The sequence below is a fragment of the Camelus dromedarius genome, chromosome 13 (genome assembly GCF_036321535.1).
Source record: "Camelus dromedarius isolate mCamDro1 chromosome 13, mCamDro1.pat, whole genome shotgun sequence".
Lineage (NCBI taxonomy): Eukaryota > Metazoa > Chordata > Mammalia > Artiodactyla > Camelidae > Camelus > Camelus dromedarius.
Window position 1 is genome coordinate 65261894 of NC_087448.1, and position 12002 is coordinate 65273895.

At 41.0% G+C, this 12002-nt stretch overlaps 1 protein-coding gene across 5 annotated transcripts in view; it reads left to right on the forward strand.

The window, feature by feature from the left end:
* KATNAL1 (katanin catalytic subunit A1 like 1) overlaps positions 1-6647 on the forward strand; it is a 66732-nt gene extending 60085 nt beyond the window's left edge. For 4 of the 5 annotated variants that reach the window (XM_031465825.2, XM_031465823.2, XM_031465827.2 and 1 more), the window contains exons 11-12: positions 371-532; positions 4429-6647. In XM_031465825.2, the coding sequence (XP_031321685.1) occupies positions 371-532; positions 4429-4492 (226 nt within the window). In that variant the 3' untranslated portion in view covers positions 4493-6647. Of the gene's footprint in view, positions 1-370 lie in introns of all 5 variants that reach the window. The other variant, XM_010977120.3, reaches the window with a different exon arrangement.
* Positions 6648-12002: the final 5355 nt, after the last annotated feature.

The following is a 12002-nucleotide window of genomic DNA, read 5'->3' on the forward strand; positions in this document are numbered from 1 at the left end:
ACAAGATTTGAGTTATCTCACACTAGCTGAATGTTCATTTCCAAGTACGCAATTCAGTATTTCATAATTCTACGTCAGATTCCTAGACTTTTGTCTGTCTTTGAGAATCAAGTGGGGAAAAGAGAATTCAGCACCATCTGAGCCCACCCTAGACTTTTAGGGTTCATTGACAGTTCCTTTTATGTTTAAGTCCTTTGCATCCTACTTTAACTCTTCTTGACCCCTCAGGATGTCTCTGATATGGAATATTCTGAGCAGCATTGTAAAAACATGTACAATTTTTTGAATGTTTTCCCTTAACATTATCACAGTTGAAAATGTTTAAAACATTTGCAGCAGTAAGTTTTCACTGACTGTGGTGTGTTTTTAGGGATGCCTCTTTAATGGCAATGAGACGGCGAATCAATGGCTTAAGTCCAGAAGAGATCCGTGCCCTTTCTAAAGAGGAGCTTCAGATGCCTGTTACCAAAGGAGACTTTGAATTGGCTCTTAAGAAAATTGCTAAGTCTGTCTCTGCTGCAGACTTGGAGAAGTATGAAAAGTGGATGGTTGAATTTGGATCTGCTTGAATTTCTGTCAGCTCTTTCATTTCTGGTATTTTTGTTTATAAGATGTGAAGAAATTCCAGCAATTTAAAAAAAAAACAGGTTTGAAACTTTTCATTGGAGAGATTTTGCTCTTAAAGGAAAAGAAATCTAAAACTGCAAAGAATATAAATGTAGTTGAAAAATAAGAAAAGCTTACATGGAGAGCCTGATGCCCACACACCCATGCAGCCCATTGCACACCAGCCAGAGTGTCAGGGAGGCTGCAGGAAGTGATCAGTGTGCTGTTGTAGGAACTTGTTTACAGAAAATTTACAAGGACCTCTGTTTCTCACTCGCATTTGATGCTTTTTGGTTTCTCCCCTTTCTTTGCTCTGAGCACGAGGGACCTATTATCTGTTGACTTTTAACAGCCAAACTGGGTTTGTGTCAATTCATTATTTGCTGTTATGAGTGATGGTTTTGGATTAAATAATGAATCTGCTAGTTAAACCTTTAGAATTTTACTATTACTGTTAGAGTCTATTATATAGTTTGAATTCTCACCTTTCCTTCCCTTACCATTTCTTTTATTAGCTATTTAATCACTTACTAAGCTTCATAGGGGAGTATCCTCATGTTTGTGGTTTTTGAATCATTTTGCCAGGTGGCTTCTCTGGCCTTTTTGCTGGCACCTCTTACATTTCATACTGGAATGGTGGGAAGAATACTCTGATTGCATAAGACGCTCTTCTTCATTCTAGACTTTGAGTGTTTGCACTTTTCTTTCAGTATGTTCAACAGATAAACCCTTTATTTTTCTCAGCTCCAGCGTTGTTTGTTTTCTGCTGAATTTGCCTTTCATATTCTAAATAAATGCTTCGGTATTCTAAACAAGTCCACTCTCTTGTGGCTAATGGAAAACAAACAACACAAAATCTTTATGGTTTTGTAGACAGCTTGTTTATTAACAGAGTAACGTCGTGCATAATGAACGATGTTCAGTTGAAAACTTAAAAATTATTCCTTGTCTAGATTGAGAGCTTGTACACACACTAAGATGAGGTTAGAAATCTGACGTGCTCACTCAGTCCCGCGGGAATGAGACAGCAGGGAGAGGCCAGAAGAGGGGAGGCCGTGGATCTCATCACGAGCGGAGTAGCCTAGTGTTAGTTTTTAAAAATTACATTTGTCCTATTTTGTTGGGCAGCCTATGCTTTAATAGTCAAGCTTTAAAAATTTATACTTGATGATATCCTGAGTTTTCAATTTTGGAGAGCACCTATTGGTTTAAAACTAAAAATAATATAGCTTTTTTGACACTTAGAAAAAAAACTCTTAGCATCGTGCTTAAGAGATTTTTCCCCCTACTAAGAACTATGTAATTTTTAGATAAGTCTGACTCTAGACTGCAGTATTCATCTAATGCTATAAGTTGCCCACCTCTTCCTCTGAGGCATAGATTATGAGTTAAAATCATAACGTATCATGATTTTATTTTAACTGAATTAGTTCATCTTAAAACTTGAAGTGAGACGTTTCCTTTTATTCATGAACTTTTAATAAAGAAAGAAATAACCCCACTGAGATAATCTTGCAAATTATTGCCTGAATTCAGTAACTTATTTTTTTCCTGAAGTCCTAGGGGCAATTGTTAAAACCTTAGTGTTTTGACTGTTAAAACTTGTTTGTATATTTTAGTTGATTAGTTAGACCATTTTTAAAATTTTGTGTTATTTGTCTTGGCTTACATTTAGAATTTTTTTCTGAATTCATGGATAGTAACATGGTAATTATGATTTTTTAAAAAACTAGTTGAGCAGTATTTGGACGCTGAAGGTTCCTGGGAGCTTATCTTTATTGAGTCAGGTGTGTTTTTAAATTTCCCTTGTTTTCTCGTTTTGCTCTGTCCGTGGATGGTGAATGCTTTGTAAGTCTTAAAGGATCCTGAGGAGACAGGATCCTCAGGTGTTCTGTCCAACCTTTACTGTACATTGTATGTACGTTGTCTTCATTGCGAGACTGTGTTGCCTTACCCAGAATGAGAGACTTTTTGTGTTTTGTTTTGTTTTATTTTTCCTGTTGCATTATCAAATTAGATTTGTTTCCATTAATTCATCAGAAAACCTGAGTATTTCAGGTTCTGCAACACAGTGATGTTAGGACTGAGTTTTGTACACTTCTGGCATGCAGCTACCTGATGAGACAGTCCTGGGTTCAGCAGGCTCGTGTTGGTTGCTTACTGTGTGCACACCCCTCGCTGGGAGCTCTGTGGCTTACAGACTCGGCCCAGGCGGTGCAGTTCCGTCTGGGCACTTTCTGTAATTATGCTGTGTAGCTTCTGGCTCCAACTAATGAAACGAGTTCAGATCATAAATGAAAGGCACAGAAATCTGTGGATGCCTTGGAAAGATAATATATAAATTTTTTCTCTTTTCTCTCTTTAAATTTGCTTCAAAATTAGAACTGCATCCATTTGCTTGAACAACATAACTCTTATGGATCTGGCTATTTTCATGAACCGTTTTGGTCCTTTCCCAAGCTTCATGTTTATTGTAAACATGTACATGTGTAATTATGGCAAACATGTAAACATGTTACCTGTTTGCTGCAAATATTTTGCTTGCATAATCCTTTATTTTTAAAAGGAAATTAATATTAATGAAATGTACCAGACAAATGGCTCGCTGATGTAGGCTGAAGCCTAGTTCCAAGCAGAAAGTGGACGGTGGCATCACAGACTTCATCTCCTGGTCAGCGCAGTGTAGGCATCCCAGAATGACCACACACACTCCAGGCTTGGACCTCTACCTCCAGAAATGCCAAGACGACTTGGAAGAGGTGACAGGTTGGCAGGCTAGCTGCTTCACTGGGGGCTTCGTCTGGCTCTTGAGATTGCAGTTTTGATGATGTGATATTTGACTATCAAAAAATAGGCTGAAATCAAGAATTACTCAAAAAGTGAGCAAGCGTCTGATGAATCTCCTGTAAACAGACATGGAGCTACACCAGGAAAATGTGTGTATCCAGCCCACATTTGCAGTGTCATTGTCACTCTTTCACTTTGCTACATGTAGCCTGACTCTTTTGAACATTTCAGAATGATTGATACTGTAGGTTTTGAACAGCTTGAGTTTGTTTGAATTCAGAGTTTCTGTAGACGCCGCTGAGTCCATGACGAGAATGGTAGACCAGCTGGCACAGTTGTTTCACTTCCCGGACCCTCAGGACGCTGAGATGAAGTGAGGACTGAGGAAGGCGTTTCATGCCATGGGGTCTTCGGCTCCTTCTGCATTGTCTTGATGAATGAGTCCTTTTGGCACAGTAGTAGATTCCCACTCTTCCTTGTATCTTATTAATGACAAGTCACCTTAGGATGTTTCCTGTATGATAGGCATAAAATGTTAAGGATAATTGCTGGCCTTTTCCAAGAAAGGGCCACATTAACTGTATGAGGAAACAGTCATAATTGTTCTTTTAACATTTGTTTTGTCTTCTGTTCCATAACTGTTTTGATTGTATAGTATTTTTTATATACCACTTAATTTGTGATGTACGTAATATTTATGTGACTCTAAGAATCTGTCACAATGAGGAAGGGTAGGAATTACCATTGGAGGGTGTGCTGGGGGATACAAATATTTAAACCCCAAATGTTTTATTCTCATCTCCACTAATCATTTTTTTTTGCAGAAGAAGCTAAAAACTTGTAATTACTGTGTTTACTTATTTATATTTTTAAATTAAGCTTTTCAAACTTATTTATTTAATTTTTTAGGACATTTGCTTTTAATATTGTTTTCTCTTGTGGAAACTGTATGAATATTTAAAAAATAAAGTCTCTAAGATAACAGATGTTTTTAAACATTCACAAATTAACAGTAATTCTTTGAATTTTTATTAGGTTTTTTGGCTCCGGACAACTCTTTACTTTACTGACATTTCTGAATTTCCAGGTGACTTGTTAATAAAAACAGGAGAAATAGTCAGGTAATGTCATCCAGTTTATTCTTTTTATTTTACCTCTCTCGTTTCTCGGTTGACTTTATTTTATATGTATAGATGTAACCTAGGTTCTGCCTTGTCACCAGCAGAGTGTAGGTTTCTGTCGCTTGGAAGTCACAACAGGCAGGGAGTTAATACAGCCATTCTCCTCCTGTGAAAGGACTCCCACTTGATTTTCAAACCTGTAAATGAGCTTCGGTTTTACGGCCTCTGAAATGACTAAATATTGCCCTTTGGAAAACCTGAATCTTTGCACACAGCATTTCCAGAGTCTACTACCTCAGTTAACCAGGCTTAGTTTTAGGTGGGAAGGAATTGAAACCAGACTGCAATTCAGTTCATCACCTATGCAGGTTTGTTTGTTTAAGCGCTTCCTTCTCTCGTCTCTCACTAACTTTTTTTAAGGCTGCAATTTTAATTGAAAATATCTGTTGTTCTCCCTCGGGCAGAGCCCAGTGGTCCACGCTGAGCTCTGTAAAGTGTCTGAGCTGGTCTCCCCTGTTGTTGTAACCAGCTCCACCCATTAGATGTGCTTCATTTCAAGGAGCAGTTTCAGACCCAGCACACCTCCTCCCGTTTTTTCATAGCTTCATTAATGCAGACTCATGGGACAGCATTAAAAACCTTGGGACCTAACTGTTGCCTGTGTCCTTTCTCCAAGGACATACATACTTTGTGAAAACACACAGAGGTGGACGTGTGCCTGCTCACATGGGTGCAGCAGCAGTGCAGTGGGAGTGGCCTCTGGTTCACACTGTGTAGACAGTGTCCAGCGAGACCACTGTGTGTTATGATGGTTTGTTTTTGCTAAGATCTTTGTTTCAGTGTGTGCCTCCCAGTATTTTGAACCTAAGTTGAAGAAAAAGATGTTTCTAAATTGTGTTTACTAACCATGCTTTTCTTTACATTTTGTGCGGCTACATTGCTGGCCTCCTGAGCTTAGCTGTGTCTGTGCACAGGCTGTAATTTGGTAATAAATTTCTAGAGTGTTGCGTGTCAGTGTTTTCTTTGCGGTTCATGTTTGATCTACAGTCGCTGGTCCACTTACTGCTGCCAGCTGGGAGTGTCAGACCCCTTCACTAGTGAGGGATGGCTCTTTCCAGAGTTTTAGTTCTTATAAAATCACATACTGTAACCCTGACCAAAAATGTGTTTGCTGTGCATTATGCTAATAATTTCAAGGCTGATGCAGGTAAGATAAGCGTGGGTTTTCAATGAATTCTTCCTGGTTTAATAAATACCCCTGTCTCATTTGTGTAGCCCCATTGCAAAGTGGGTGTCCTGTAAGGGGAACTTTCCAGATGACTGTGCCTTATTTTAGGAACCCCCCCAAAATGATTTTTTTAATTTATAGACTATTTTTTGAGCAGTTTTAGGTTTTCAGGAAAATTAAACCTATGTATGAGGTGAGTTCTCACCTTCCTCCCCTCCCCCATTTCCCCTTTTATTAATATCTTGCTTTAGTGTGATGTGCTTGTTTATACTGTACCTGAGTCAGTATTGATACATTATTATTGCTGAAGTCCATGGTTTACATCACAGTTCATTGGGTTTGGATAAAAGCATCATGTCCTGGATCCACCATTACAGCGTCATACAGAATAGTTCCACTGATCCAGCATCCCCACCGGCTCTGCCTCTTCATCTCTGCCCCTCCTCCTAACTGCTGGCGACCTTTCTACTGTCCCCACGGTTTGCCTTTTCCAGAATGTCATTCAGTTGTAATCACACAGTATGTACCCTATTTAGACAGGCTTATTTCACTTAGCGATATGCATTTAAGGTTCCTCCTTGTCTTCTTGTGGCTTGATAGTTCATTTCTTTTTTTTTTAATTTACTTATTCATCATTGTATTGCTTAATTATTTGGCAGGGGGGGATAATTAGGTTTATTTATTTTTAGAGGAGGTACTGGGGATTGAACCCAGGGCCTCATGCCTGCTAATAAGCATGTGCTTTACCGCTTGCGCTGTACCCTCCCCCTATAGTTCATCTCCCTTTATCATGGAATAATGCCCCATTATACGGATGTACCAGTTTGTTTACCCATTCACCTACGGAAGGGCATGTTGGTTGCGTCCAAGTTTCAGCAATTATGAATAAAACTGCTGTAAACATTCCTGTGCAGGGTTTTGTGTGGACATAAGTGTTCAACTCGTGAGTAAATACCTGAGAGTACAGTTGCTGGAATATATGATGAGAGTATGTTTAACTTTGTAAGAAATGGCAGAACCGTCCTCCACAGCTGCTGTACCACTTTGTGTCCCGACCAGCAGTGAACGAGCCCCTGTCGCTCCACCCTCTCGAGCATTTGGAGCATTTGGTGTCGTCTGGGCTCTGATTGTGCCATTCTCATGGGTGTGTTGTGGGTTCGCATTGTTGTTTTAATTTCTCAAAATGTTCTCTAATTGACGTGATGTTCAGCATCTTTTCATATGTTCATCTGTTTTTTAATTGGTTCCTATTGAAACTTTGCTAAAAGATACCACACTTGTTCTCTGACTTTGTAAAACAGAGAATCTGAACTCAACCTTTTCTTTGTGACTGAGTTCTCCTTGTGACATGCTGCCCTCAGCAGCAGTGCAGGGGCGCAGGGCTGTCACTAAGTGGTCTTTGAGTTTTGGTGTTTGCCTTTATAGCATTTTTACTCTTCTGTTATCAGGCTGTCAACCTCTATTTCTCTTCCAGTTTCTAACCTCCAGTCTAACCTAGTGACGAGGAAACAGTCCGGGCTTGTTAGAATCGTGGGGAAACTAGGAGTTCAGCCTCTGGGGGAAGGAGTGATGGGGAGGTCAGTTCTGGGGGCGGTGGCGTCTGTGTCATTTCTCTTGGCTATCAGTGGCCTTCCTAGCTTCATCTTTGGTTCCCAGAGAGTTCCAGGTAGACCAAGTGTGAAGTAGATGTCTCTGCATAATTATTTTGTCGTGCAGTTGTATCATATTTGTAGCTGAAAGGCACCTGGCAACAATGGCATCCCATGGCTCCACCTTCATTTCTTGCTGTGACCATTGAGGATTTGATCTCTTAAAGGGAATAAAGGAAAAGAATGAGGGACAGAATTAATCAGGGACAAAAACAGAACGCATGTGCAGCTGGAGCCTTCCCTTCAGTCCTTTCCACTCTCTATGCGGCGTACTGCCTGTGCCGACTGGCTCCCGTGGCTGGGCGTACTTGGGTGCTGAGCAAACTTAGGTGCTGGGTGAACCTGGGTGCCGGGGCATTTGCCCGCAGCGAGGGCTTCAGTTGGAAACTGCAAGGAAGCATTGGCCAGCAGGGGTCAACTGCTGCCTTGCAGAGGGGTGAGCAGAAAGGCAGGGTGGGCGCCAGTCTCACCTGGCTGATTCCATCAACTCAGGCTCAGATTTGGGGGCTGATGCCAACGTGCCTTCCTCCCTGCCTGCTGGATGCCACTGCCAGCTGCACCTGGCCCGGCCGACTCCCGTTCACCTGGGCTTCCTCCCGCTCGTACAGCTGTCGCTCCCCCCCCCCTCCCCAGCGCAGGTGGGAAAAGGAGTCAAGGGAGAGAGCCTGTGTGTTCAGTGCCTCCTTCCTGTCCTCTGTGGGATCATAAAAGTTTTATGGCCAACTCTTCCCTAATTTTCATTTTTCTAAGATCTTCTCAGGACCTTTCCTGTAAGTCTTCAGAGACTCAGCAGGCGCCTGAGTCAGTGAGACCTGAAACTGGGAACAAGTGACTTGGTCCTCTCGTCTTACAGGTGAAGGAACTGAACCCAGGCAGGGTTTAGGATAGGTGTTCAGGATCCCATTCTGAACTGGGAAACAGGACTTAACATCTGTTTCTGATCTTGAAGAATGCTGCACAGAAGGTGTAAAGAAAGCCAGTGAGACAGCAGAACGCTTGCTGAGGACCTCTCGGCCTCTGAAGCATGATGCCAATACAGACGACTCACCCAAGTTGGTTAAGAGGAGTAAGAAACAGCAGATAAACTGGCATCATAGGACTGGAACTGACATTTACCAAGTTTACTATTTGCTAGATACTTTAATTCTGTTGCTTTATTAGATCCACTCATTAGTTCTAAGATATATTTACTATTATTCTCTTTTCACAGAAGAGGAAACTGAGGCTTATAGAGTGATGTGCTCTAGTCGTTTGGCTCCTGAGAAGCAAAGCGATGGAACCTAAGTCAGTTTAGTCCCAGAGCCTAGTCCTTTGCCATGTTCCAAGGTTACTTTCAACGGTGTTAAATGCAAAAGTACTGAATTCTTGAAATAAATATGTTAACATTCACCCAGTTTTCTGAGGTTATTACTCATGGTTTTACCTCTCCTTTCCTGTAATAATCCTTTTTTTCTTTTTTTGCCCGGAGACTTTCAGGCAGACTAAAGTGATATATTCTTTTATAGTATTTATGTTTATGATGATAGGAAAGTAATAGTGGCTCTTGTGTCTTGTGACATGAGTTTGGGGAGTCTGTTGCCCTTTGCTGTGTCTGAGTGTAAATATACACCTACTTGTTTTTCAGGGCAGGGTTTATGAAATGAGCCAATCGTTCTAAGAGTTTCCATGAATTATATTTAGACCACCAACTTAAGTGACGTAGAACTCAGTCAGTTCCTTTTACTAATAAGATTCCCAACAGTGTTCTGCCCACGAGGTGACAGCTCCACGGTTCTCAGCTGCACGTGTGGCCCCATCAGTTACCAAGAGGGCGGCCCCGTGTGCTTGCCCGTGGCTTCAGTGTCCGTATTGGAAGCACGACCCCAGAGCTGAGTTTAGCTCAGAATGCTCATGACACTTTCAATGAGCACATCTTAAATAACTTGTGTCAACAAATAACTAATCGTGGTATGACTACTGGATTCCGTAACAAATCCTACACTGTAGTGTCAGTCATTATTGTTGTAATTAGAGATGGATGAATCAAGCTTCATTTGGAATTTGTAAAATACCTCCAGCTATTTTTCAAACATTTTGAAATACATTTTATTACATTCCTCAAACATACTTCACCAAGCATATTTTCTCTAGTTTTTAAACCCTGTGTATTTTAAGGGGAATTTAATCCATAAGTTTCTTGATTCATTTATGCTTAACTCATCAAAGTTTTTTAAAGAACAATTTGGTTTTCAAGAAGCCTTAGGAAACCCTTCTCATGAATTCTGTCTGCCTTTAAAAAGCCTTTTCCACAATCAAACTTTTTTCCTCAAAGGTAAATGTGGCTGAAGTGTTTTAGTTTGGTTTACAATGCAGAGCCCAGATTTCACGTCTAAGCTAGGTCTGAATTTAGTGTAACAAGCTACGCTGCCTCTCCCGTAGGAACTCCCTTCCTTTGACTGTGAAGAGCTTGTTAACAACAGAGCTGTCTCGATAAGCGAGCGTGCTGACGGCCCTGCCGCCCGGAGCCGTAGCACGGGGGGCGGGTGGGGGCTGGTCAGACCCAGAAAACTGAATGAACTATTGGTGACCTGTCAGCTAGGCTGAAAATGTACACATATTTGTACATATTCAAATATACATGGACACACTCATAAAGATGCTTAAATCCTTATAGGCCATCTCTTTTGTTTTGACCTCTTCGTATACATGCTAACGGCAATACTGTGTTCTGGATTAAGTTAACAGCTTACTGTGAGGTGACTGTAACTGTCCACGTCTCTCTCCAGAAATGTTTTTCACCTGAGATTTAGTCCGGCCGGTTTCTGTTGCCTAGCAGTGGGTCTCGGAGACCAGCTCTTTGTGCAGTTTTAATTGAACAGGTTGGTTGTATGAAATCTTCTTAGGAAAAGGAAGGTCATTGCCATGAAGGTAACAGAATATGCTGACAACTAATGGGACAGAATGTCACCCGGCACAGCGGCTCTGGAAGAGACGAGCAGGAACGTGGCAACGTAAGAATGGAGTTTGCTCGAGGCAGGTAGACACCGCATCCCGAAGCAGTCGCGTCGGAAGGAGGGCACCGCCTTCCTGGGTTCTCATTAGGGAACCGTGTGAAATACATACTTGCTACTCACAAGAAGCAGCCTCTTTAGTTCCTATTCTTAATGAAAACTCTCATTTTTCCCCCTGAATCTTTTAGTGTGGGATCATTAAACAATGAAAGCATCTCTTCTGTACTTTTCAGAGCATACCAGTTTCATGTACATCTTGTTAGTTTGTACTCGAACTCTTTTAATATTTTAGAAGAAACTTTTATAATAGATAAATTCCTTTTAAAAATTAACACCTATATTTTTCTTTATTCAAACCAAAATGGAAAACCTCTTTCATGAAAGACTTACCTTTTGCTTTATGCTTTTCCATATGATAATCATTTTACTTCACAAAGGAAATATGCTTGTAAAATTATGAAGGTCGTTTTTAAAAAGCATTATTTCTAGAAATCCAGGCGGTGCTTTCCCTCACTTCTGTCTCCCCAAAGCCCTTGGCCTGGAAGTGAGTCGTGGCTTTTGCTTGACCCCGTCGCGTTTGACTCGTAGGGCCAGACGTGCTGGCCGTCGTCCCGCAGCCCGGGTGAGGGCCCTAGAAACTTCTGCAATGATGCCTTTCCATCAGGAAGATGTTTGTGAATTTTATACTATGTTTTAACCCTGTATTACAACACATTCACTCTATTGATAATTCATAGAGTATTTGTAATTTAGTATTTGTATGTAATGTATAAAAATATTCACAGTTAGACAATTTAAATATGAAAACATGGGAAATAATTTTATTGGCATAAAATGCTCTCCAAAAATTACAAATAATATTTGTATTGAGAGCCATGAGATTAGCTATGCTTCATTATTTTTTTAAACCTTGGGCTAGGCTAACTAGGTACAGTGATTTACTTAATTTTAGTGCTTAGTTTTAATGACTTTTGTAGATGAAAAAGTTTACTTCACAAAGGTGTGTAGATCCAAGTGGAAGAGAAATCATTGGCCACAGTTACAAGTCCTGAGCTTCTGGTTTTAATCATGGTCCCAATTATGCAGCAGCTTTCATTTAACTTTGGCTGTTAAATTTGCATCTTCCTTGATGTCAGTCGGTTCTTGCAAAGTAATTGGGAGGTTGCATTCTGTATGAATAGTTTCAAAACCCACTGAACCTCTTCATTTGAAAGATTTTAAAATAAACAGGGAAAATTGTTTCAAGTTTAAATTGCACGTATTAAGAGTTTTTAATAAGAGACTCCCTGCTTCTGCAACAAAATGACGGAACAATGAAGACAGGGCCTGAGCGTCTTCCCTCTGCCTGCCTGCCTGCCTGCCCCTCCTGGGCTGGTAAACCCCAGTTCTCAGTCCGTCCCTCTGATGGCTCCCCTGATTCTGCTCGGTCTGCACATGACAGTCCTTAAATGACTCAGGACAAGTTTAACTCCTATCCTGAGTTTTCGTTTCTCCTCAGACTTGAAATAATTCCGGGCCTGTAGATATGATTATGTCGCAGTCCATTTCTTCCTTTTTGTTCATCAGTGTTCCCTATGCCAGCGGCCACCGCAGTTCCTCCGACGCGCATGGCAGACTTGCC